Source organism: Elgaria multicarinata, chromosome 23 (assembly GCF_023053635.1).
Source record: "Elgaria multicarinata webbii isolate HBS135686 ecotype San Diego chromosome 23, rElgMul1.1.pri, whole genome shotgun sequence".
In the NCBI taxonomy this organism is placed as follows: domain Eukaryota; kingdom Metazoa; phylum Chordata; class Lepidosauria; order Squamata; family Anguidae; genus Elgaria; species Elgaria multicarinata.
Genome location: NC_086193.1, coordinates 2,039,257 through 2,066,805, shown reverse-complemented (window position 1 = coordinate 2,066,805; position 27,549 = coordinate 2,039,257). Strand labels below are relative to the sequence as shown.

The 27,549-nt window shown below is 44.4% G+C and overlaps 1 protein-coding gene across 1 annotated transcript; it reads right to left on the bottom strand.

The window, feature by feature from the left end:
- On the bottom strand, nucleotides 1-27,526 carry ELAVL1 (ELAV like RNA binding protein 1). The gene is made up of 6 exons (XM_063147105.1): nucleotides 27,362-27,526; nucleotides 15,382-15,571; nucleotides 13,151-13,254; nucleotides 10,454-10,607; nucleotides 7,635-7,860; nucleotides 1-1,586 (listed from the first exon to the last, which is right to left on the bottom strand). The coding sequence occupies exons 2-6, from the start codon at nucleotides 15,551-15,553 to the stop codon at nucleotides 1,262-1,264; spliced, it is 981 nt and encodes a 326-aa protein (XP_063003175.1). The 5' UTR covers nucleotides 15,554-15,571; nucleotides 27,362-27,526; the 3' UTR covers nucleotides 1-1,261.
- Between the last annotated feature and the right edge of the window lie 23 nt (nucleotides 27,527-27,549).

Below are 27,549 nucleotides of genomic sequence, written 5' to 3'. Positions count from 1 at the left end.
TTGAGCAAAACCAAATCAAATTTAATTGGTCTTAAATGCAAAAGTAAAAACAAACGAAAACACAAAAAAGCAAAAGAAAATTAACAGAACTCAAAGTTTCAAGGCAGCCTGAAGAAAACTTTGGGGATTAATTAAAATCTTAAGTCTACAAAAATCAATTATTTTTTTTGTCTCTCTTAAATCTCTAACTTGCAAGTTTTAATGTACGTTTCTGCCGAGTGTTCAAAATTGTAAAGCTATTTGTCAGAAGAAAACCCCTATTAAAATAGGAAAAAATAATAATCTAGTATTTATTAGAAGGGATGCAAAAATTATGATGCTCAAATGTTTGTAGCAGTTTTATAAAAAAGAAACTTAAGAACTCAGTTAAGTCAAACTAAAACTTGTATTTGAAAGTAGGTTAACATTAAATTTTGCCACATTTGTTTTATCAGGAAGTTAATGCACTGGGACGTGCAACTTGAGAGATAAGAACTCTGAAGAAGTGGCAAAGATGGATTTGGAGTTTCTTTTTTCACTCTGAAATCTTCCCAGAGTTTCTCTGAAACTCTTTGGTCCTTTCTTATTGGAAACTGGGCTTTTGAAGGGGAAAAAAAAAGGGAAATAAATGTTTTTTCCAGTTTGACATTTCGCTTATCAATCAACCAATTTGGTGAATGAGGTTACAAAATTCACCAGACTTTCCTCCTACAAATGAATTATAACTAGCAAGTTACTGGATAAAAAGCAAAATTTGTTACTAACTAAAACTTTGGTTTCCAAGCTTCGCTCCGGGTTATTGGGGATAACATTATACCGAAGCTTGGATGAAGTCCCAGACTTCGCAAAACCCATTCAGCGAAATGTGCAGCGGAGTCTCTTAAGAGATGGCATGCCTGATAATTTCACTGCTGGCCTAGAGTAGTTCCTACCATTAATTTTAGATTTGGGGGCTCAAGGGTCATTCGTGAACAGAACCACTCAAGAGCGGGGGGGGGGGGGGAAACTGAGAACATTGCAGGACTTTTTTAAAAAAAGACAACCCCAACCCTCCAAAACATTTGAACATGTTGGTGGCATCCCAGAATATAAAACCCTTTTCCACGTCTCATTTTAGACTAAAGACAAACAACTTTTTTTTGTGAAAATTGGCGCAAAAAATGAGTTGTACACTAACCGAAACAAAACCAAAAAAAAAAGATTTCAAACTTTTCCGTCACTCAATTATCTATTCCATACAAAAAAAAAAAAAAAAAGGAAAAAAAAAAAGCCACGAGCGAAGTTATTTGTGGGACTTGTTGGTTTTGAAGGAAACCTGCAAGATTTTGTCCCCCAGCCGGTAGCCGTTAAGACTCGCTATGGCCATGGCGGCTTCTTCATAGTTTGTCATTGTCACAAAGCCAAAGCCTTTACACTTGTTGGTGTTGAAGTCGCGGATGACTTTGACATTAGTCACCGCGCCAAAAGGGCCAAACATCTGCCAGAGAATTCCCTCATCGGCATCTTGGCCGAGGTTGTAGATGAAGATACACCAGCCCGAAGAGGAGTTTCCTGGGACATTTACACCAGAAAGCCCACTCATGTGATCTACACCCATAGGAGAGAACCTAGCAAATAAAAAAAGCACACAATAGTTCATGTAAACAAAACAAAACAAAAAAAGTCAGTTCAATCAAGCAAAAAACTCAACAGGGAATCAAGAATAGGAACGCTGCCGGGCGGGCAGCGTTCGGAACACTCCCCCCCACCCACCCCGGCACACGCTGCCCACGGAGCAGGGCATCGACGTGCCTGCGGGGAGCAGGACGGAAAGGCAACAGAGAGCCTTGTCCTCCGCGGCAGCTTTCGTGGACTGGAGCCCGCTTCGTCGGATGCATGCGGCGTGGCATCCCTTCTGCTGACACGGGAGGAATGGACACGGGAGATGCGAGCCCTCGGGGACATTCCCACAGCCGCAACAGGACTAGTTTAAATATCGGTAGTGTGAACAAAACCCACGCTTCTCATGAATTGAGGACCACGGGTGGGGTGGGGTGGGGAATACCATAGCCCCAAGTTGGTTCGTGGACTTCTTTCACACGACAGGTATTCAAAACAGCGGGTGGGCGCCACCCTTTCCAGCCTGATTTCATGCACCTGACGAGAGAGGGCTCTAGTCCACAGGGGTTTGTGCCACGAAAAACCCACCAGGCTTTCAGGGCAGCACACGGCTCTCTGCTGTTTTTACCGCACTGTACTACTGACGTGGCTCAGCCCTCTGGCACTGGTCCGGCCGAGGGCATCGGCTAGGAACGTCTCCTCTACGGGTCCCAGCGGAGTGAGCAAAAGCAAGGCCCAGGCCGCTTTCAGAGCGCGCCTGATTGTACAAGGGGACTTTTCGTTTCAAAGGGTTCAGGTAGGAGGTAAGGGGGCACGTGGGAGAAACCTACAGGAAAGGCATAGGCAACGTTCTTCTCCTTTCTTAGCAACTCCACTACATTGCTGCCCACCCCAAAAATGTCTTCCCAGCAAGCTCCAACTCATTGACCATTTCCTGGCTACCTCTCTCCCCCCCTGACTTAGGAAAGGGAAGGCATCACGCAGTGTCTCACTGGGTTTGACCTTTCGAATGTGCCCCGTGCTCTTACACATCACCGCAAGAAAATCTTAGTGCTCAGGTGTTTGGGAAGACCCAAGGGGCCGGGAGGGGGGGGGGGAGCAGAGAAGCACCTCCTGCCAGGGCAGATATGTTTGTGATCGTGGTGTGTTTAAACAGGTCACGCAAGACCACTCTTCTGACAAACAAAAGGATGCCTTATTAATGAAGCAGAACTAGAGGGCCCCAGGGTACCACTCTACATTGTGTTCCCTCAACCGGAAGAGTAGCGTTTACTCGAGAGGCACCGGGACTAGGCAATGAGACCATCTCTGCAGACCACCTCTTGAAGTTAGGATCAATTCAGATGATCCCCCCCGCCCCAAAACCTGGGTCTAGAGGATTGTGAACGAGCCACAGACACGCACATTTTCTTCTTTTCTTTCCCTTGCGTGGCTTCCTCCCCATTTCCCGTTCAGTGCTGGGCATTTCGCTGCCACCTCCAAATCAACCGGCTATGGCTGGGTGGCTCCACCTCCAATCGGAAACCAGAGTTTCCAATCCCAATTTGAAACGCCAGCACTGAACAGAAAGACAGGGAAGGGGTTCAAGATCCAGCACTGCACTGATTTCCAACCCCAGTCACTGTTTGGAGCGGGAGGTGAACCTGGCAAAAATACTCTTAAATAACATTTACACAGTAGGGGAGAATCGTCTCCTTACACGAAGAGGCTGAGTACAGGCAGATAGAAGAACATGTATTTATTTAACATGTGACAAGAATTCTAAGACAAGAATTCTGAAAGTTACCCATCTGACTCTACACTTTAGGAGAATGAAAATAATAATAATAATAATAATAATAATAATAATAATAATAATTAAAAAAAAGCATGCAAGGGTTTTCACTGAAGAGGTAACTACTAGAAAGGATTTACAACAAGCATTGTGTGAAAATGAGCAAGGACTTTAAAAAAAAAACAGAAAAACCAAAACAAAAAGACACATAAGTGAAATAAGAAATCCAAAATCCAGAAGTGAGGAGAGGGACATCTTGACAACATGGCTAAAGTTTTCAAAAGTGTCTATATATACCTAGCAGGAGGGGAATTAAATCCTCAAAAGGCAGTCATTGTCCATACGAAGGACAGAATGAGGCTTCCAGGAAATAAATGGACATATTAAACACATAACCAATGTAGTTGTCGCTATTTTGCTGCTAGTAAATCTCTCGAAAAACAAGCTTTAATCGCTATGTATTAATTGATTTGCCATTGAACAAAATCACAAGCTGCTAATTAAATAGTTGCTGATGCTATTAATGATTATGCATGGTCTGATTTAAACTACTGCAAAGCAATTATAATTCGACTATCACTGAGTCAGCAGGCTGTGAGATCTGGCTAGCCAATTTGACTCCTCTTAGTAGAATGAACGGTTACGGATGATATTGAACGAGTTATCTGGAATAATTCTCACCCGTTTGTTATTCTGGTGAGGAATTTAAGCAGAACTTGTTGGACTGAATTATTGGTATTGCTATTTAATGAGCAGTGTTTGTTGATCAGTGGTAAGAGGAATTATTGGCTGTTTTTAACATGCAGATGTGTCGGCCTACAACTGTAATTCTCAGCCAGCAACGGCCGTTAGATGATTTTCTGAGTTCCTCAAAGGAAAGGTCAGTAATGAGGGACAAGCTTCCCAGGAAGGCCAGGATCTATAAACACTTTCAATTAAATAAGTTTTGCAATCAAGACTCCATGCCGGGCAAAATCAGTAGTATCACCAAAGGAGAAACTGAGGGAGTTCTCAATGCACACATCCAGAATGGTGCTGACAAAGCCTTCGTCACAAGCTGGACCAGGGCAACACAGGATTTTGCCAGATGAGAACTGACACCTATAGGACTAATACCCATCATCCTGGCATGTCTGGAGATGATGGGAATTGAGTCTGAAGCTTGGGGACAGCTACTGTAACAGGCATGAAGTGTGAAAGAGATCACTGTCTTTTTCACTGGCACTACTAGAGAGTATGACACTCTCTTCCCAGTAACTCTGGGGAAAATCCATTTCAACAGACTTTTATTTTATTTTAATCTAGTCTTCATGATCAGGGATAAGATTCAAAATAAGCATACATGGATTAAATTGAACTTTTACAGTAAAAAGTGGCTACTAATTTTCCCCCCAAAAGTGTTACGGTTGAAAACTTTGCCGCGTCCATTTTCCAATAAACGTCTCCACATTGATTATGGGAAGCATGTGTCTTGGAGCAGCCAAGCAATGCTTTAAATCAGCCTTCCTCAGCCTGGGGCGCTCCAGATGTGTTGGACTGCATCTCCCAGAATGCCCCAGCCAGCTGGCTGGGGCATTCTGAGAGTTGTAGTCCAACACATCTGGAGCGCCCCAGGTTGAGGAAGGCTGCTTTAAATAATTTAAAGAGAAGAATGAAAATCTTGCTTTCGTGGGCGCTGTTATTCAAACTGTCACTAATAAGGAGTTGAACTGAAAGATGTAGGGGCAGGAATATTGGGGTACGAGAATAGATTTTAAAAAGAGTAACAAAGTTTTGCAAAAAAAAAAAAAAAACCCATTTACATGAGAATTGGGGAGGAAAGAGGAGTCAATTTGCACTAAGAAAAACTGTAACTGTGTAATAAAAACAGCACAAGTGATAGGTTTTGTAAGCTTTTTATAAGACTGTATATACTCCTCAAACCTGGCATGCAAATTTAAGGTTCAAGAATATTTGATTAGCCTTGCAAAATCTAACACAACACAACGTATCTTTCCATGAAAGACGCCGGGGGGGGGGGGGGCAGGGGCAGAGCAGTGAAGCCAGAAATTAAGAACTGGTAGGTCATGAGTCCCCTCGGCCTGAGGGTCTAAAAGCCATTAAAGCCACTGCCCAGGAACGCCTGCCTGATGCCAGGTTAACATGGCAATGTTATCTACACTGACATGGCAGCAAATGCTACAGTAATCAGTGGGTCTTAGACTGTTACTAGACACTAACACATGCAGCCAAATCCTATGCCTTTTACTCAGCCGTTCTAGCGAGCTCAATGGGACTTGCTCCCTAGTGGGCGTGCACAGGGCAGCAGGCATAGGTTGCATGCATCTCTCTGCCAAGTAACTGCACACGGATGGGGGCCAGGCTGTAAGGGAGGGGCGTGGGAGGGTCCCAGTTATTCCTGCAATACGGTGGGGGTAGAGACACATTTTGCAGCCTCAAGTGTGATTTTTTCATATGGACAGGGATTCTCTCTCTTTTTTTTTTTACTTCTGCGTGTAAACATGCACCCTTGCACGCCATCCTCTGTTTAAAGGATGTGGCCATCCAGACAGTTTAGCCTACACCTAGCATGATCCCATGATCCCTCACCATTGGCTGTACTGGCTATGGCTGATAGGAGTTAAAGGCCAACAGATGTGATGGGTTACAAGTTGCCCAGCCCTGATCTAGCTAAACTGCAGCGTCCCTTCCCAGTTTAGAAGCCTGTGCGTCGCCTTGTCTGCTTACATTTTAATAAACACACGCACGCAAGTCCCAGGGATACGAAGAGAAGCTGTCCCCTGCATCCTTCCCTGTTGCACATGCAACGGAGCTCAGCTGCCTAATAAATTGCAACCCTTTTTCTTCTTTTTTGAGCCAATTTGCAACGGCTGCCTATGAAACTTATCGTCTTAATTTGGGACACGAAGCCCCAAATGAAAACATGCCTTTTTCCTTTCAGGAATCGAAGACCACAGATATCCGCAGCGCTTCATTAGCGGCAAACACAACTACCAGGCACATGCATTGGTTCTTGGGCCATGGTCTTTTGCTGGCATTACTGCAAACTGGGTCTTATTTAAGAGATCGTTGCTTTTATTTTACGAAGAGTCGGAAAAGACTGAATTGCCTCCCCGCCCAGCTTAAACATTGTGGGTTTTGTTTGTTTTAATAGTTCTCTAAACCGTTCAAAACGCTATTTTAAGTCAGAAAAGCAGAACAAGTCGTTTTTAAAGTGACAACAGGAAGCCTTTAACAAAAAAATAAAGATCATTTTGGCAGTTTTGGACTATGGGAAGAGAGAGGCTTTTACAGGCTTAAGATTATTGTTTAACAGGACTGGAATCACGCCATTTGAGGCACGGTGCGCTGCAATGAGTACCAGGACCCCCATTCTCCCAGTAACTTTTTTTTAAAAAGAGTTATCTGTTGACACACTGTTACATCAGATCAGACAGACAAATTTTCAATCTTTATTAACAGGGGAAAGCGGACCTGGAGGGCTTTTAATCCTCTATTTAAATGAAATTCTATTAGGGAAAAATAAAATAAAAGGAGAGAGAGAAATCCGAGAGAACAGAAAATAAGAACAGAAATGGACATCAACAATGGTTACTGACACAGCTGGGGAATACATTTTCAATTGGGGGACAAAAGCACTCCACTGTCATTAATTTTGAAAGTATTTCAGAACTCTCTAAAGTTATACAGAATGCACTTTTTTTTTTTTAAAAAAAAATAATCTAATGGAAGAAGTTGGAGGTGCAATTGGGACCAAGCTGATGGGTTCCACGTGAACTGTCAAGAAATATTGGGAAAGAGTTGGTTAAAGTAATAGCAGAAATCACTGGATACAAATTTACATTGAATCCTATTGTGACCCCTTTAAGGATATTCAATAATGCCACCTATGACTGAGGGATGGCTGAGCTAATACGGGATGCCCTACTCATGGGTAAATTAACACATACAATGATTCGGCTGCATGAAGGGAAGCGACAAGAAGTATTCCAAGGAGGGGTCTTTATTGACGAATTACTGGAACACAAGGTCTTCGACATAGTGTTAAGCCTAGTATTTTGGAATGGATAACATTTTTTGTCTGTGTGGTGTGGGTTTTTTTCCCCTCTCGCTTTTCCTATCTACTGGAAGACTGTGTGTTGTGTCTGATGATGAACAGTAATGACAGGAAAAAAAAAAAAGCAAGAGAAGCAGAGAGAGAGAGAGAGGAGAGAGAGAGAGAGAGAGAGAAAATAGACAGTTACAGACCTCTAACCATTTCATTTCATTCTTCCTAACCTACCTGAATCTCTGTGCCTGGTGATGGACAGGCCCGCCAAACCGTCTAGCTGGCGAGTGGTACAGCTGTGAGAGCAATGCCACGTTTTTGTTCTGGTTGGGGTTGGCGGCAAATTTCACCGTGATCGGTTCGGAGGAGCCGGGGGGCTTGTGGCCGTTGAAGCTCGAAATGGCCTCTTCAGCTTCTGACCGTTTGTCAAACCGGATAAACGCAACCCCTCGGGACAAACCTTGAAGCCAAACCGACAGAAATGCAGAGTGAGTGAATCCCTTCCCTACCGTGCTATGCTATGACCAGACTGCATGGCATCAGCTAGGCCAGCCTTCCTCAACCTGGGGGCGCTCCAGATGTGTTGGACTGCATCTCCCAGAATGCCCCAGCCAGCTGGCTGGGGCATTCTGGGAGTTGTAGTCCAACACATCTGGAGCGCCCCAAGTTGAGGAATGCTGAGCTAGGCACTTTACAAACAGTAAAAAGAGAAGCAATCCAGTCGGCGTGAACCATTTCCGGCCTCACGGGATCCAACAGCATTTTAAACAGCGTTGAGATTGAAGATAAAAGTCCTTAAATTTTATCATCGATCTCAACGGGGAGGAGTGCTTTACTTTTATTAGATTGTAAGCCTATGCGGCAGGGTCTTGCTATTTACTGTGTAATCTGTACAGCACCATGTACATTGATGGTGCTATATAAATAAATAATAATAATAATAATACTTTGGCAAGCCGAGTTCTCTGAGCTTAAGTTATGCAAGCTGTAACCGCGCTTCCAGAATGGGAGATCAAAATGTTTGCAGAGTAACCGTGAAGCGGCATTTGGTCGTCAACCTCATTTGGACAGTGCTCAAGAGCGATGCAAGACGCTTCAAGGACGATCATGGTTCAACATGTGAAAACAGAGGGGGATGTCTAAAGCTGAAAGTCTGAATTTCAATCACTGGGTCAATATTTACTGGAAGGATTGTTAAGGGGCAATGAATTCGAATCCCACAAGCTGAGCTGCTGACCCAAACGTCCTGTCGCGACCCCAGAATTTTAAAAGGGGATTTTGGTCCATCCGCCACTCGCTTCTGCCGTGCCACCTGGTTTAAGAGGTGTCAGTTGGCCATGAAGTAAAATAGGCATAAAGATAATTTTAAGAATATTACAAATTTTAATACAGTAATGTATCATACATTGGACATACGGTTCGGAAGCTGCAGCTCGTGCAAAATGAAGCGGCCAGATTGATTTCGGGAACCAGAAGGTTCGACCATATAACACCTGCTCTGGTCCGCTTGCACTGGCTGCTTGTATGTTTCCGAGCCCAATTCAAGGTGCTGGTTTTGACCTATAAAGCCTTCCACGGCTTGGGTCCACAATACCTGACGGAACGCCTCTCCCGACGTGAATATACCCGGTCGCTACGTTCAACATCTAAGGTCCTCCTCCGGGTGCCTACTCCGAGAGAGGCTCGGAGTGTGGCAACGAGGGATAGGGCCTTTTCGGTGGTGGCCCCCAGACTATGGAACGATCTCCCTGACGAGGCTCGCCTGGCGCCAACGCTGCTATCTTTCCGGTGCCAGGTTAAGACTTTCCTCTTTGCCCAGGCATATGGCGGCACATCCTAATTACCCACATGTTTAGTTTTTTAACGGTTTTTAATGCTTTATGTGTGTTCTGTGTTTTAGAATTTTAAATTTTGTATACTCGTTTTAATCTTAATTTTAGAATTTCTGTAAACCGCTCAGAGAGCCCTGGCTATGGAAGTGGTATATAAGTGCAATAAATAAATAATAAATAAATAAAATACAAAATTTTGAAAGATTTTTTTAAAAAACAATGAACTATTTTCATGCGTACATAGTAACAATACTGGTTTCAAAAAAGGCTGTACTAACACATAATATCCAAACCTCAAACGCGTTTCAACTTGTCTTCATCAGAGGGGGTGGAAACATATAAACCGTAATTACAGCCCTTACATGAAATTAAGATTTTCAAAGTGGAACCTGCAACGCAAAAATCCACCGATATTAATTTCCAACAAGTACCTTTACCACAATTAACCCAGAAGCATAAAAAAGGAGAGAATTCTCAACGAAGGCGATAGGTTGTTTCTCTCAAGAGAAGCCGTATGCCATACCACAAACTTCTAATGTACCGATAGAACGGTTATTTCAGGCTGGGTTTTGTAATCCTGACACAGCAGCCAACTCCTACGTGAGCCTTGGATGCTGTGCATAACCACGTTGTTTAATCGTGGTAAAGGTACTTGATGGAAATTAACGTCGGATGCTCTTTATCTCTCTTCATGCTTTAGGATGCAGGAGAGAAATGTTTATGCTTCCTTTCGCCTTTTGTGCATTCAAGTAGTAATTGCAGGGTGACAAATATAGAACTTGCATAAAGATTTTTATTTCTTAAAAATAAATAAATAGTTAAGCGCTTTTTGGCTTTGCAGGTTCAAATGTGTCTAGGTTTTGGATATTATATATCAGTATAGCCTTTTTTGGAAACCAGTATTGTTACGATCTACGTACGAAAATGGATGTACTGCTAATTCATGGTTTGTTTTTAAAAAAATCTTTTAAAACTTTGTATGATATATTAGTTATTGCTTTAAAATTTGCAATACTGTTATTATATATAATTTTTATTCTTAAAATTTTCCTTATACATATGTTCATTGTCAATATTTTTTCCTTAAAAACTTCCTTATATCTATTTCTGCTTCACTGAACCATCGCTGGAAATGGTTGATGCTTTTCACGGGCCACCCTAGCACAGATCAGATCCCTAAACGGCAAAGCATCTTACAGAGAGAGCCATCGCCTTGCACACCTGTAGTTTGGTCAACCAGCACACGCGAGTTGATAATGCGTCCAAACCGTGAAAACATGTCTTCGACATCTTTCTGCGTCATTGTCCGTGGCAGCCCGCTAATGTACAAATTCGCGTCTTTGATAACCTCAGAGCTTGGGCGGGCATATGACACCTTGAAAGAAAAAGAAAGAAAAGGAAAATAAAACGAAGACCGATTTAGACACATGAGCTCGTAACGTATAGGGACATCTCCCTCCAGAACTTCAACCGGCTTTCTTGTTCACAGTAGCAAACATAATTTCCAAATGTTTCAGTGATCAGAGAAGCCTGATAATGGAACCAATTATTTGGAGGACGGGATGGACTCTCCCTTATTGCAGGTCTTAAAGCAGACGCTGGACAGGCATCTGTTAGGCTAAAAGCGCCCCCCCCCCCCCCGGCTGTCCTCTGGGTACCTCCCCCGAGGAGGAGGGCTCAGAGGGTAGCAACAAGGGGGAGAGGCCCCCACAACTGTGAAATGATCTACCTGACAAGACCCACCTGAAATGGAATAAATAACAATAATGCAAGAAATAATAAAATAATAACAATGATTGTAGTTTGGTCGGAAAGATGAGTAGCAAATGCATTTCTTTTTTCTTTGTGAAGACCTCCAGTACTCATATATACCGGGCTTCTTATTTTACTGTAGTGACATAATAGCACAATGGTGTAAAACTAAAGCTCTATCACCGTGCATGCCCCCTACCTTGTACGTCGCCTCATGGCAACTGATTCAGGTGCTGGATAGAGCACAGGAACATTCCAGCTGTCTAGACGTTTGCACCAGGAAGGTAAAAAGGTGAAGTCTGTACGTACTAGAGGAGATTTCCCCAACCTGGTGCCCTCCTAGCACCCCCAACCCATCCCATGCTGGCTGGGGGGACGCTAGAAGTTGTAGCCCAACACATCTGGAGGGCAGCAGGTTGGGGAAGGCTGTTCTAGAAATATCCATGAAATTACTCCCCCTCGGACTGAATGCCTACGGGGTGTTTTTTTCCCTCCCTTAAGGAGAGCATCAACGTGAGCCAGGAAACTTAACCGCGTGCGGAGGCCCACTCACAAAACCGGCGACCCACCCCTGAAATCTTCCCGGGCGCGGCCACTCAGCCCAGTGACACAATTTCCTTACCGCTGAACTCTTGGAACGCTGGGCCATTCAAGGCAAAACAGAACACAAACGCAACGAAAGCAAGCAAGGGTTAAGCTCTTGCGTCGGACCCACCTCCCCTTCCGTGAGGCAGAGAATGTGTTGCTTCGAAGGGCACAGGCAGCTCTTTCATGGGGGCACGGCAGCCAGCGCGCAGTCACGCGATTCCACTCACAAAGCAACAGCAGCTGGGCTACTCGCACTGCGAGCCCAGCCCCCTTATTTATTCCCTGACCCACGGCTTGTTCCTTTGTCTTGTGAGCCAGGCAGCTGGTGGGACACCAGAAGTGGCTCCCGTTGCTTCCTTAACAGCTCTCCCTCCACACACACATGGTAAAACCAGGCACACCTATCGTATTTAGGGCTGGGGCATTTCGACTATCAACTGGTCAGGTCAATTAGTTTTTATTATTAATTATTATGATTATTATTGATTGCATTTATATACCTCCCCGTAGCCGAAGCTCTCTGGGCGGTTTACAAAAGCTAAAAACAGTGGACATTAAAAAGAGACAACATTTAAAACCATAAAAAGCAAAAAAATACTTACCCAAAAAACCCAGACAATTTCCATTTAACAACACGGATAAGGGCCCTGCCGACCTTAACATTCCGGTGTAATTTTTAAATATAAGAACTTCTAAGAGCAGTGGATAGAAAATCGTGTCTTGGAAAAGGCATTTCCTCCTGGGTGAAGGAAAACATCCCTTGTGGGATGACGCCTTTCCACATCACCTACAAAGACACACTTTTCCCCCCCCACACTGTTCAGAAACGCGCAACTGTTTTATATGGAATTCACTGATGAATCAACTTTCAACTCATACAATCAATATTTATTTATTTAAGCATTTTTATGCCGCCATTCAGCCAAAAAAGGCTCTCAATCAGCTCAACATTTGATAACCGTCTAGTATTATAAATCGAAGTAATAGAAGGCATGGAAACACACACTCTTCATTGTCCGTGTCATGTATGTGGCGAAACAGGCACATGCGCCTTAATAAATTTGACCATTTTAAGTTACTACAAAGACCCTTGATTGTTTCACGTAAACCAACCTTCCTCAACCTGGGGCGCTCCAGATGTGTTGGACTGCATCTCCCAGAATGCTGGGAGTTGTAGTCCAACACATCTGGAGCGCCCCAGGTTGAGGAAGACTGACTCTGCTGGCTAGGGCATTCTGGGAGTTGTAGTCCAACACATCTGGAGCATCTCAGGTTGAGGAAGGCTGACCTAAACAGACTAATACATCTGCTCTTCTGGAATTCAGGCTCACATTTCACAACACGTATATCTAAAGGCACAGCAGGTAACCCAGGAGCTAAAAGATGCAGTCACGCGGTGGTGCAAGGGCAACGGGAAGGAAAAGAGGGGGAAAAAGAGGCTTGGGCTGTCCTGGTGTAGCTTGACATCCAGCCATGAATCAACTAGAAGGTTTAAAGAAAGCATTTGGAGGGAAAGGACAATGAGAAACCCTAGGAGGCCAACTCTTGCTAGACCTTAGCTGGTACAGTCAGTTTTACCTTGATGGTTTTGGACTGAAGTCTCAAGCCGTTCAGCGTGTTTATTGCTCTTTCGGCATCTTTAGCGGTCACGTAGTTCACGAAGCCATATCCCAAGCTGTGTCCTGTAGGGAACAAAGGGAATTTTACACATACATATGTGAAGAAATAGTTTTCTTGAAAACGAGCGGGAGAGAGAACACTTTTGCTTCACTACGAATGCTCCATATCTACTCTTCAGGACATGATTTATTTCTTATTTCATTTCATTGTATTTCTGTACCACCCCATAGCTGAAGCTCTCTGTGCGGTTCACAGAAATTAAAAGCCATTAAAATGCATCACGAAGTAAAAAAAAAATCACTTAAGGACATAAAACAAAGAGCAACCTATATCTAAAACAATTTAAAAACCACCGGTCGGAGACAATCCAGGACCAGATCAAAAAGACTTGTTATATGTTGCCAAATCATAGAATCATAGAATAGCAGAGTTGGAAGGGGCCTACAAGGCCATCTAGTCCAACCCCCTGCTCAATGCTGGAGTCCACCTTAAAGCATCCCTGACAGATGCTTGTCCAGCTGCCTCTTGAAGGCCTCTAGTGTGGGAGAGCCCACAACCTCCCTAGGTAACTGATTCCACCGTCACACTGCTCTAACAGTCAGGAAGTTTTTCCTGATGTCTAGCCGGAATCTGGCTTCCTTTAACTTGAGCCCATTATTCCGTGTCCTGCACTCTGGGAGGATCGAGAAGAGATCCTGGCCCTCCTCTGTGTGACAACCTTTTAAGTATTTGAAGAGTGCTCTCATGTCTCCCCTCCATCTTCTCTTCTCCAGGCTAAACATGCCCAGTTCTTTCAGTCTCTCTTCATAGGGCTTTGTTTCCAGACCCCTGATCATCCTGGTTGCCCTCCTCTGAACACGCTCCAGCTTGTCTGCATCCTTCTTGAATTGTGGAGCCCAGAACTGGACGCAATACTCTAGATGAGGCCTAACCAGGGCCGAATAGAGAGGAACCAGTACCTCGCGTGATTTGGAAGCTATACTACTATTATTGCAGCCCAAAACAGCATTTGCCTTTCTTGCAGCCATATCGCACTGTTGGTTCATATTCAGCTTGCGATCTACAACAATTCCAAGCTCTTTCTCGTTTGTAGTATTGCTGAGCCAAGTATCCCCCATTATTATTATTATTATTTATTTATATAGCATTTGGTTTCTATTCCCTAAATGTAGAACTTGGCATTTATCCCTATTAAATGTCATTCTGTTGTTTTCATGCTGAGAGAAGATGCCTGAGAGAAGAGGACAGTTTTAGCCCGGCACCCAAAAAATGACAATGTTGGCTCCACGTGGGCTTCGGGGTGGTGGTGGTGGTCATTCCATTAATGAGGGGGGGGGCACAACTCTCTCAGAGTAGGCACCCAGAGGAGGGCCTTGGATGTAGAGTGTAGGGTACAGACTGGTTCATGCCAGGAGAGGCTTTCCATCAGGAACTGTGGTCTTGAGCCATGTAAGGCTTTATAGATCAAAACTAGCACATTGAATTGGGCTCAGAAAGATACAGATAAAACTTATGTGAACAGCTAAAACACAACATACTGAGCAGCGCTCTTAGGGCAGCGCTGGAAAGCTCTTCTCATTCCGAAAACCTGGATCTATCCAAGTCCCCCCTTAAAGTCTCCGACAACCTAAGTTATCATCCGCAACACAACGACGACACTTATCCACAGTTAGGTTTCCCAGCCCATGCCTAGATCTGCACATCCAATGACCTGCACAATAAAAAAAAGGCTAATCCAAAGATTCCACTGATGCCCTAGGAATGGCAGGAAATGGGGGGCCAGGATCCAAAAATCCGCTTCGAAGGTGCCCCAAAGGTTTGGCAGGTCCAGAGAACCGGCGGGAAATGTCCCCCGGCCCGCTGCCACTCCCCAAAAGAGCAGGCCTCTAGACCCTCGCGTAAACTGTTTCTGAAAGCCCCCTCGGTGGCTGGGCTACAAGGCGTGGGGAAATGCTGTTTGGACACATGGAACGAGTTACGGCGTTCTCTGGATTCTGTTATCAGTGAGGTTTGGTTTGTTCTTTCCAACCGGTTTTAGAAGCACCAAGATTTCATCGCATCCCCCCTTCTGTACTACTGCGTTAAAATTCATCAAGATAAACCACCCACCCACCGGGAAAACTTTCATTGATTCATTACAGTTTGCAGTTAACAATGCAGTATTTTATTACAGCCGTTTTTTGGTTTACCTGCAACTTTGTCTCGAATAAGCTTGGCAGATTCTACTTCCCCAATGCTGCTGAACAGGCTCCGCAACTCATCCTGGGTCATGTTCTGAGGAAGGTAGTTAACGATTAAGTTGGTCCTACCAATATCGTCCCGGCAGTCTTCAGCCATGTGATCTTCATAACCATTAGACATTTTAATTAGAAAAGAAACCTGTCAGGAGACAAAATGCACTGCTCAGTTCTGCATATTTATCTCGTTTTAAAATAATAATAATAATAATAATAATAAGAAGAAGAAGAAGACAAACTGAAAAGAAAATGTAAAAAATATTAAAGACAAACAGGTCGTTATAATGCTCTTATTAAAGAGACATGCTGATTATCACCACAATTTTCAGGATTTAATGACAAAATAAGGTTCAGTTTTTTACAATAGAATGATCATAGAATCATAGAATAGTAGAGTTGGAAAGGACCTATAAGGCCATTGGGTCCAACCCCCTGCTCAATGCAGGAATCTACCTTAAAGCATCCCTGACAGATGGTTGTCCAGCTGCCTCTTGAAGGCCTCCAGTGTGGGAGAGCCCACCACCTCTCTAGGTCACTGGTTCCATTGTCATACTACTCTAACAGTCAGGCAGTTTTTCCTGATGTCTAGCCGGAATCTGGCTTCCTTTAACTTGAGCCCGTTATTCTGTGTCCTGCACCCTGGGAGGATTGAAAAGAGATCCTGGCCCTCCTCTGTGTGATGACCTTTCAAGTATTCAAAGAGTGCTATCATGTCTCCCCTCAATCTTATCTTCTCCGGGCTAAACATGCCCAGTTCTTTCAGTCTCTCCTCATAGGGCTGTTTCCAGACTTTTGTCTGCCTCCTTCTTGAAGTGTGGTGCCCAGAAACTGGACACAATACTCAAGATGAGGCCTAACTTGTGCCGAATAGAGGGGAACCAGTACCTCGCGCAATTTGGAAGCTATACGCCTATTAATGCAGCCCTAAAGAACATTTTCTTTTTTTGCAGCCACATCACACTGTTGGCTCATATTCATATTCTGAAGTCAGAACAAAAAACAGAACATAGAACACATGAGTACATTCTTTCAATTAACAAATGTATTTCTGAAAAACGTAGCTGTCTGCAGCTACTGCAAATTTCTGGTCCATACACACCGTATTTCTCCCCACTAGACAAAGGGATAAAGAATTGCCAATAAACCATCTGAACTGGTCATACCTGCTAACTGTTTCGCTATACATCTTTCTTTGGCTGCAATATATAACCACGGTGAAGCTTGTGGGTAAAGGGCCTCAGCTCAGTAGCTGAGTGGGTGCTTTGCACCCTGGTTCAATCCTTAGCATCTTCAAGTACATGGCAGGCATACGTTTTAACTGCTTGTGATGGCTAGGTATATTACCCTGTGCTCATCTAGCTAGGTTTAGACCAAGGCTGTCTTCCCAAATGTTCTATGAGGGGCTGATGCTATTGACAACAGGAGCCACAACTCTGTGGTTTTACATTAAAAAAAACAAACTCTCAAGATACAATCCCATACATTTCTGGTTAAACTCTTCGCCAAGCGTGGAAAAATGACTGTGGAAGTGCTACCCATCAGTGCGCACAAGACGTGATTAGCCTGGTTGCCTCAGCCTTCTACTCAGTATAGTCCCTAGGATAAAATTACAGTTTTATGAAAAAGCCCTTGAATTATAACATCACTTCTGTCTTCTCTACGGCACTCTGCCAGTGGGGAAAAGAAACACACTCTAAACAGCTATGTTAACAATAGCATGCTTGTTTCTGCATGCAGATGTGCAGCAATGTAGGAGTGCTCTTAAACAGGGGCTGGCAAAGCAGCCGTTAACACCAAATAGGTGTGCGTGCCAGTAATTTGCATGAGAGAGACGGGCCAAAGGTACGGGCCACAACTCCACAGTTCTGTCACAAACCAAGGTTATCCCTGACACCTGCACCCACTCTATATGGGTTCCACACGCTGCTCTCCCTCCTTGCCTTAAGAGTTATCCTCTCTGGGAGCTGCATACACCACGTACACCTACTAAGGAGGAGTATAACAGAGTTGCCTGAACCTATAAGCATGGCATCAGGAAGGCAAAGCCCTAGAATGAACAGAGGCTGGTGAGGGATGGTAAAAACAACAAACAGGGCCTTTTTTTTTGACTATGAAGATGGTGAATGCTTAACAGATGAGAAAGAGGAGGCGGAACGATTCAACTCCTATTTTGCCCCAGGCTCCTCCCACAAGGGGAGTTGTGTTCAGTCTGGGAGAAGTAGAACAAATAATATACGGAGGGATTTGCAGCCCGGAATAAGTAAGGACATGGTGAGAGAGCATTTAGCTACTTTAAATGAGTTCAAGTCTCAAGAGCCAGAGGAATTACATGCCAGGGTGCTGAAGAAGCTTGCAAATGTTATTTCAGGGGCAGTGTCTGTAATCTTAGAGAACTCCTGGAGGACAGGTGAGGTGCCGGAAGACTGGCGATCGCCAAATCTTTAAGAAGGGGAAAGAGGTCGATCCAAGGAACTAGAGACCAGATCAATACCAGGCAAAATTCTTGAACAGATGATTAAGCTGTCAGTCTATGACCATCAAGAAAATAATCTATTGGTTACTACGAGCCAACACGGGTTTGCCAGGAAGAAGCCATGCCGGACTGATGTTATCGTTTCTGATAGAATTATCAGTTTGATGAACCATGAAAGCTGCACCCTGCACTGCAGAGACCGTACTGAGCCAAGGGGTTGGCCAAGCATCTCCAGAGTCCCTTGCAACTCTGTGATCTCTGGCTCAATCTCACTTCCAAAGGTAGCAGGAAGAAAAATAGGCCCACATGCAGCCTTCTTAGCACAGACTTTGTTGAACAGCAACGAAGTGACAGAACAACTGGAGACAGGAGGAAAGATGGAATGCCGAGGGCAGGTAGAGCGAGCGTCCAAAGAAACTTGCTCAGCTGAGCCATAAGAATTTTGATCAGGCCTGGGTACCTCATAAGAACACGTAACGTTACATTTAAATGAGAACTTTCTGGCAAGAACATATTCCAGATTATCCCATCAATCACAACACACATCACTTCTGGAGTTGTAGCACTGCCGATCCTTCTCCATTCAACACACGTACACTACAGAACCAACGCTGATTGACATAAATCTTCCCGCACACAAAAGCTTGTTTCATACTCAATGGTGAGAGAGGAAGTAAAATTCACTGGGGCCGGCAATGAACAAAATGCACGACTAATTTAAACAGAAAAGGCCTTTCAGTCAGGAAACTGTTGCATGGTAGAAATTTTAATTTCTGCTGTTGAGTAATTCTGAATTTGTTGCTTCGGTATTCGTTGCTCCTTTCTCCCCACAAATTGAAATACCAATGGATTTCAGGAGATTTTTCAAGGAAAAAATATACGTCTGTATCATCTCCCCTGCACCACTGCCCGAAGACTTCCATTGGAAACAAGTTTGCTTTCTACAGCTAAGAAACAATCATTTAATTACAACAGAATACATGCTTTTATGTTTCCTGTCTGCCCTCCCAAATGTTTAACTACTTCTAAGTAAATAGGCAGGTTGTGATATGAAAAGATCCTTAGGACAAACTTCAGATCAGACATAACTGAGGCAATACGGTAAATGCCACTGCCCATACAGAAAGTGTAATTCTGCTAATGTGGAAATTTACCCTGAACCCACCTTTTGCTTAATTTTAGCCACTTTGTCAGGAAAACAGGCACATCCATATATTGCAAGCTCTTGCACAAGCTAATGAATGTGTGTGTGTGTGTGTTAAGAATTGGGATGTGCAAAGGACAAAAAAATCCTGACGTTTGAGTGCAGGCGTTCTAGCTTACTAGAACACATGGTTGGAAAAGGTCGTAAGTATCCCAGACAAACATGGAAGCGACCAAACTAAAACCCTAGAAAATGCTGCCGGTCACTACTGAGTAGATGGACCAATGATATGACCTCATCCCTGTGTTCCTGCTTAAATAAGCGCTTTATTCAGAACCATGAGGACTGGAACCTTGGCTTCTTTTTCGCAAGGAAGGCGCTAGCTCAATAGCAGAGCCCATGCTTTGCATAAAGACGACGCTAGGTTCAATTCCTGGTCTCTCCAGGGAGGTCTGGGAAAGAACCTTCTCCACCTAAACCCTGGAGAACAAATGCCAAGTCAGTGCATGAAATATTGAGTACGACTGACCAATGGCCTGATTTAGTAGACAGCAGCTTTCTATGACCTAAGGATCCACAGCTGGATGTAACCAATACTGAAAGTAATGGATAACATCCAGATGCAAATCCCAATGGAACGAATTGACAGCGGTGTCTATTTGAACATGTTTGATTTATACCCCATCGTTCCGAAAAGTGAAGTTATCTGAGGCATTCTGCAGAATTTCCATGGATATCCAAGGCAGAAACGTGGAAAACTTGCTGAAGGAGAAAGCTTTCACTCATACCTGTTCATTTTTATTACATCCTTCAGTTTCTATGTAGAAAGCTTTTCTCGTAAGTAATCCCTGCCCCTCCCAAAACGGTGATCAACACTCCAGTAAGAGAGAAGAAATGTATGTCCCCCCCCCTTACCCTGAATAGCAAGCTTTCCTGCCTGTTAGGCCAAGAAGTAACTTTTGATCAATGGAGGTGACCGGGAATAAGCCAGATTTGGGGAAGACAAAACCAGAGTGGCGGTTAATCAGGAAGGCCTGGAAATGCAAAGGGGGTCATGCAAACACAGAACAAGTGTTTGTGCCAGCTGTTTGTGAGAATGAAGGCTAAAATAGAGAGAAAAGGGCAAAACATCTTGTCTCTGTTTACTGAACTGCATAAAGCTTGTGTATATTTATTTAAGAAAACAAACAAAAACAGGATTGAAGACAAAATAAATATTGAGGAACCAAAAATGTAACATTGGATACTGGCTCCTAAAAATTGGAAATTATCTTCCAGGCCTGTGAGAAAGGTAGGTAAAGATGATCAACCGTTTTTCCTGTTTTGCTTTCTTGGGTTGCATTTGCTCTCCCCACCTCTCAAACGCCCTCCCCACCCCCAAATATAAACTGGGGAGAGAAATTTTGGCAAGTCAGAACAGAACGTGAAGAAAAACAAAGAAAGAGCTGAACAGTGAACTGCCTTAACTTTGATATCCTGGTCTTCAAGAAACAAGAGTGAAATGAGCAATTTGAGAGGACAAGAACACCCTCAAAACGTCAAGCGCACAATATACGGTAAAGAACAAAATGCCAGATCTGACATTTTACGACTGGTTGACTAAGCAGAAGCAGAGCTTCCAGCGTCCTGAAAACTCGCTGTGCCCTGAATCGAAAACCCATCCCCTTTCACATCAGCCAATCTGCGCATTTAAGTGTCTGCTTTCCTCAAAACTATACATATACCCAGTACCCATAAGACGGTACAACATTCTTGGCTCATCAGCACAGCCGGCGCATGCACGCACATACAACACCCCCCCCCCTGAGCTCACTGCTACATATTTTTTTTTGCTGTGAAAGAGTCAGCTGCTTCTAAGAGGCTTCCTCAATTCCCAACCCACAATCCTTCACTGTGCAGCAGCACTGCCAATTTATGCTTACTGCTTACTCATAACTCTTACATACTTAAGGCCTAGAAAGAGACAGAAACATCAGCACTGTTGTGGGGGAATTCTGCTGCTGTTTTAAAATCCACCAGGGATTTGGGGGGCGAGGTGGAGGTGTCTCAAGGGCCATCCTGAAAGTATGTAGGAGCCTAAGAGACCAGGCCACTGCGATTTCCCCCAGCCTGGGTCTCCATACAGTCACTAATAAATGTATACACTTGAAAGATCTCAGCTCACATAAATCTGTTCTGTAACCTGAACAACAGTTCCCATATACGGTCCTTTCTCGGGTCCAGGGAAATTGAAACAAAATGTGTAAGCCTGCAATCCTATGAACACTTATTAGGGTTCTGCGGGACTTCCTTTTGAGTAGACCTGCTTAGAACTGCATGGAAAGCTGCTTTATATGCCCTTGGAGCAGAGCAAAAGCCTTTCTAGTCCAGAGGCCTGTCTCTACTCCTGGAAAGCCCACAAGCAGCACGTGAATGCAAGCACACCTTCTTGCACGTGCTCCCGAGCAACTGGTATTAGGAAGAGAGGAAGCTGCTATATACCGAGTCAGACCGCTGGTCCATCTAGACTAGTAATGTCTACACTGACTGGCAGCAGCTCTCCAGGGTTTCAGAGAGGGGCCTTTCTCAGCCTTATCTGGAGATGCTCAGGGTAGAACTTGGGACCTTCTGCATTTAAAACACCCGCTCTGGCACTGAGCTTCAGCCCATCGCCAGGGTGGTACCCTCCAGTGTCTGATTGAACACCTATGCTGGAAAGATCTAGTTCAGCAATGCGCTACATGCAGTTACGCTTAATCATCCCTCACGATTGGCTAAGCTGGCTAAAACTGATGGTAGTACCTGGAGGATCACACGTTTCCCACCCCTGAGTTAGCCTCACGGTAGGCCATCCTTAGAGGAGGACTTCAGCTCATCCTCTTCTTTAATACCATGGCATGCTCAGAAATATCAAGCACAGGATTTATCCACTGTGCCTGTTTGCATCAGCTCACTGCAGCAGAAGTTCGCTGCACATTTCTATTATTCTGCAAGGGAGCTTACAATAAAACAGCGACTGTCTCCAACTAGTGTAGCCACCCCTAAACAGCTGCCCTCCAGACATCATGGCCAAGCTGGCTGGGGATGATGGGAGCTGTAGTCCAACATATATGGAGAGCACCAGGCTGGGGGAAGCTGTACTAGTGGGTCAACCCAAGGAGAGCCTGTGTGAGAAGGCAGTGAACTGGGCAGATCCGAGCTCAAATCCCCACTGGGTGATCCTGAACCAGTCACCATTTTCTCAGCCAGCCAACCTCGCAGGGTTGCTCTGAGGATAACAGGAAGGGGAGGAAGAGCCATATAGTCAGCCTGAGCTCCCTAGGGGAAAAGCAGGAGAGAATTTTAATAAATAAGTTATGTTTAATTCCACCAGCAGTATTGCTGTTTAGGGTTTCAAAAGATGGGAGTAAAATGGGAAATATACAGCAAAATAAAGAACAGAACTGGGCACCCACAAAGGCTGGGAAATTTTCTGTGGATTTTCTCCCCCTGCTGATAAAATTAGTTTTATAAAATTAGTGAAGGTCAGCAGATAGGTTAGGATTGAGAGATGTTGCCTACCTCACAGGGTTGTTGCAAGGATAAAGGACAGGGGACACATGGATGTTCTCTTGAGGAAATTCCACAAGTAAGTGTGCTTTATTGGTTCCCCACCCCCAAATATTTCAGTCCAATTACTTTAGATCATTGGAAAAACTTCTGAGATACTACACAGCACATACAATTCACATGGCATACTTTGCATCTGTTGTATTTTGGCTTTGTAAATGCAGTCAGTACAGTTAAAATACAGGTTTAACTGCACTGACATTTTAGCAACTCTACTCTGCACAGGACTACTCAGAAATAAGTCCCACTGAGTTAAACGGGACGAACTGCCAAGTAAGTGGGCATAGGGTTGCAGCCTAACTGTTGCTTTTCTAAAAGGCCAAAACACGGAATAAAACTAGGCTAAATCAGAGGTCAACTGATTTAGAGCAGTGGAATAACTTTCAGGAAATGATCCACTCCCCTGCTCCCGCCCACCCCAGAAAACCCACACCGTTAGAAGTGGTTCCCATGTTGCAAGGTGGGGTTAAAGGTGAGTCCCAGGTTTGAAAAAAGTTTAAATGGACTTCCCTAAACTGGTGCTTTCCAAATGTGTCTGATCGCATCTCATGTGCTGGCTGGGAAGACAAGAATTGGATTTAACATATCTGGAGAGAATCAGGTTGGGGAAGGCTGGTTGAAGGCAACTCCAATAAATCACAATGTCAGCAGCCTCACCAATATTCTAGGGGATATAGAGCAGGCCTGAGGGAACATTCAGCAATGGTGGTCTTCTGTTATGAATCATCACAGCAGCATAAAAGGATCTGTATCAAGGGACCATTTCTTTTAAGAGGTTGTATCAAGGCATATTAAATCAGGGCTGCAGGGGCCCCCACCCCCTTTGCCTGTGACCCCACTCACCCTTGGAATGTGGCCTCTGAAAGCTTTTCTGAAATAGAATTCAGGCTTTGGGGTGAAAGAGGTTCTGCACCCCTGCATTAAATTGTACGGGTTCCAGGAAGCTAGATACCACAGCAATTGCTGAAAATTCAGTTTCTTCTGACAAAGGCAGGGCTCCTCCCTCCACCCCTAGCTTAAAGGACGACCGACCGTCAGTTACTTGACCAGCACGCCCCACTACACACTGTGGCCATGTGAAACTACTGGACATCCTCTGTCTCATAGGCCCAAACAATATGGCCATGGGCACCTGCTGTGTGACTGCTGCACATTTTCCTCTACAGCAGAGGTGGGGAATGCATGGCCCGCCAGATGTTGGGATCAGACCGAGGGTCCATCTAGTCCAGCACTCTGTTCACATAGTGGCCAACCAGCTGTCAATTTCAACTCTGATCAGTCCTACCCAGCAGAGCCAAAGGTCAGGGATGATGGGAATTGTAGTCCAGCCACATTTGGATGGCCACACGCTCCTCATCCCTGCTCAACAGCGCGGGCAATGAATACCTTTTGTCTCAAGCTAACGTATTTTTCCTGCATTTATTTATTAAATTTGTATCCTGCCTTTCTGCCGAAAAAGGCACTCAATGTGGCGTTGTATTTTAACGTATTCATTTTAATTTATTGAAACCAACCTAGGCTTTGGTCCAAAACATTGGGGAATTATAAAAATGAAGTAAGGAATGCAGAGTAGTCCAAGCACTTGAGAGAGAGAGAGAGAGAGAGAGACAGAGATGAATGCTAATAATAATAATCAATAGTAGCAGTTAATAACTTTAAGAAGAGAAGCCACATGCAGAAATACCTGGATTATCCTATGAGTCTGAATCTAAAAAGGGCTGAGAGGTGAGCTGGCTGGAAATGCTGGGAGTTATAGGACTTTTTCCTGCCTAAACGTGCATAAGATTGCACCCCAAGAGCATCAGGAACGGAGCTCAGAGACCCAGGTCCAAATGCCTGCTCAGACATGAAACTGCATGGGTAATTATGGGCCAGCTGTGATTTCCCTGCCGACCGTACCTCACAGAGCTGTTGTGTGGTTAAAATGGGGGTGTGTGTGCAAGGAACCACACAGTCCACCTTGGAGGAAGGGTGAGATAAGTGTTCAACTAGGATCGTGGAGTCCTGGATTCAAATTCCTGCCCAGACATGAAGCTTACTGGGTGACCAGGGATTGGAGACCAACACATGTGGAAGGTGCCAAATTGGGGGAGGTAACCTGACCTATGTCTCAGGGTTGTTCTGAGGATAAAAGAGGGGGAGCAGTCATGCTGCTTTAGGCCCCTCAAAGAAAACATATTTATAGATTTAATTTTAAAGGGAATTATTGTGAGGGTTATTGAGAAGCAAAGTATTTCAACTCCCCCCCACCCCATATAAATGTGCCATATAAGCAGCATTAGTAGGGTCAGGTGGCTTCTGATGCTGTCAGCTGAGCCTTTGCTAGCAAACCCCCCAACATAGGGGGGTTGCAAATGACCTACCTCACAGGGCTATTGTGGGAAATATTGGGGAGCGCTTTGAACTAGGCTTGCCACCTGTTCCTTATCTCAAAGGACAGGTCTTTGCTTAGTATTAAAACACAGTGCTCCTTTGCAAAAAGCAAACTGGGTTTAAGGTATTACAGGGACAATGTGTTCTAACAAAATGCTGTTATGGCTCCAACAACGTGTTCCTTATTTTGGAGCTCTTTAGTTAGCAACTCTGAATGCCCTAAACTCCGAATTTCACCCTAAGTCAGAAAAGTGGGATATGAATAATTTTATAAACACTTTTTAAAATTTCGCATATTTGTTTTTAATGTTCACTGTTTTTAACCTTGGTAAACCGCCCAGAGAGCTTAGGCTATGGGGTGGTATATAAATTAAATAAATAAATAATAAGGTTGCGAGTCTAACAAGGATTATTAAATAGTGCCTATGCAACGCTCCTGCAAATACCTTATTTATTTATTACATTTATATCCTGCCTTTTTTCCTCCAAGGAACCCAAGGTGGCATATGTAATCCTTCTCCTCTCCATTTTAGCCTCATAACAACAACCCTGTGAAGTTGGCACTCTTAGCTAGGCTAAGAGTTAAGTGAGCCGCCCAGAGAGCTTCGGCTATTGGGCGGTATAAAAATGTAATAAATAAATTAAATAACTAAGTCCCCAGCCCAAAGCATTCCAAAATGCTTTATGGCTGAGTGGGGACTAGAACCCAGAACTCACGGCTCCCAGTCCAACACTTTAGGCACTACACCACACTGGCTCCTACACCACCTGTGAGTGATTTGCATGGGTTATGAATGTGTGTGATTTGCATTGCATCCCACCCCCAGGAATAACCCCCCTTCCCTGGCCTACCTTCAAATGCTGCTATCTGAAATAAATCTATAACCCCCCTTCCCATATATGGGGGGAAAGCGTTTTTATTTTCACAAGAGTTTGGGGAGGGGGTGGTTTAAATTGGGGTTAAGGGCTTCTAATGGTCTGAGGGTGAGGGTTTTAATGGAACTGTCTTAATGTGGGTTGAGGGTTTTAATGGAATTGTTTTATATGTTATTGTAAAGCGCCTCGATGCCAGACATGGTGAGGCGGTGCTATAAAAATGCTTTATTTTATTTAGTTAAAAATATTTCTATCCCCGCCCTATAATCACTAAGATCTCAGGGCGGCGTACAGATAAAAACATACAGTATAAAACAATAAATATACACAGTTAAAAACAAATAAAGCGATACTGGCCTACCTTCAAACGCTGTGATCTGAAATAAGACTATAAATTCTTATGTACATAGAAAACCCCTTATTCTTTTTTTCTTTAAATAAATAGGGTTTTGCTTTGTTTTATACATAAAACGCCATGTGATTTCTTTTATTATAACCAGTTTGCGTATCGCTGCGTTCCGCCCCTCTTAACCCCCACCCCACCCCACACGAATCCCCTGAAATGCTACAGCTGTGAGGCCTATGAGGCCCAGCATTGGACAAAAGGCAGGATACAAAAAAATATAATAATAATAATAATAATAATAATAATAAGGCTCCGACCGCCCTGCGTTGACACTACATTGCCTTTTCCCTGGATTTGAATGGTGATGAGTAGGAGGATTTTTTTATTCTCCCAGCCTTTTTAACAGTCTACATTTTAACTTGGGTGTTTTAAAATCCGTAATTTTGCATTTAAATCTGGTTGAGCTTTTACATTGCATTTCATAGTATGGCTTTTATACTGCCGTTTTATACTTTGAAGGCTTTTAGCTTTTGTCTTTTTGTGAGAGCTGCGGCTATTTGGGGCGGTATAAAAATGGAATAAATAAATTTATTGATTTATTTAAGGGTTTTTATGCCGCCATTCGGCCCAAAAAAGGCTCTCACGGCGGCTTACAAAAGTATTTCTTGGCAGTGATTTGTTTAAATAAATGTACACCATGTACATTGATGGTGCTATATATATAAATAAATAATAATAAATGAATAGATGATGATGATGATGATGAAGGCGCGCCCCTCCCCCCCATGAGCCCCTCCTCCCCTCTTTGAGCCCCTCCTCCTTCTTCTTCCTCCTCCTCCTCCTCCCCCTCATGGGAACGTGCGGCCTACCTTGCGAAACAACGGTGCTAAGGAGCCGACTCCCACCCCGCCTGGGGCCTACCTCGCATTGTAGGGCCCGCGACCACTGACGCAACAGGCCCCGCCCTCGCCCCGCCCCCACAAAGACCCCGGCCCCGCCCTCCTCCTCCTCCTCCCCCCCTCCCCGCTCACGTCGCGCAGGCCCCGCCCCTCCCTGCGTCAGAGGCCCGGCAAGGCCGCAAAGCCGCCTGGCGCGGCCTCCGCCTCTTCCCGCCGCCCTCGGCGGCCCTCACCTGACGACGGGCTGCGGCTCCGGCGGGACGATGAGGAGGGCGGCGGATGAGGAGGGCGAAAACGGCGTCGGGGAGAAGGGAGGGGAGGGACGAGGAGGAGGAAGCAGCAGCAGCAGCAGCAGCTCAGGTCCCTCCGGCCGCACAACGAGCCGCTTCGTTCCCTCAGTCGGCAAGAGGAGGAGGAGGAG

Excerpts from the sequence above, each read along its gene's own strand:
- ELAVL1 (XM_063147105.1), bottom strand. The coding sequence starts at position 15,553 with ATGTCTAATGGTTATGAAGATCACATGGCTGAAGACTGCCGGGACGAT. Across the intron at positions 13,255-15,381 it reads TATTCGAGACAAAGTTGCAG|GACACAGCTTGGGATATGGC; the intron begins GTAAACCAAAAA and ends TGTTCCCTACAG. Across the intron at positions 1,587-7,634 it reads CACCAGGCACAGAGATTCAG|GTTCTCTCCTATGGGTGTAG; the intron begins GTAGGTTAGGAA and ends TTTATTTGCTAG.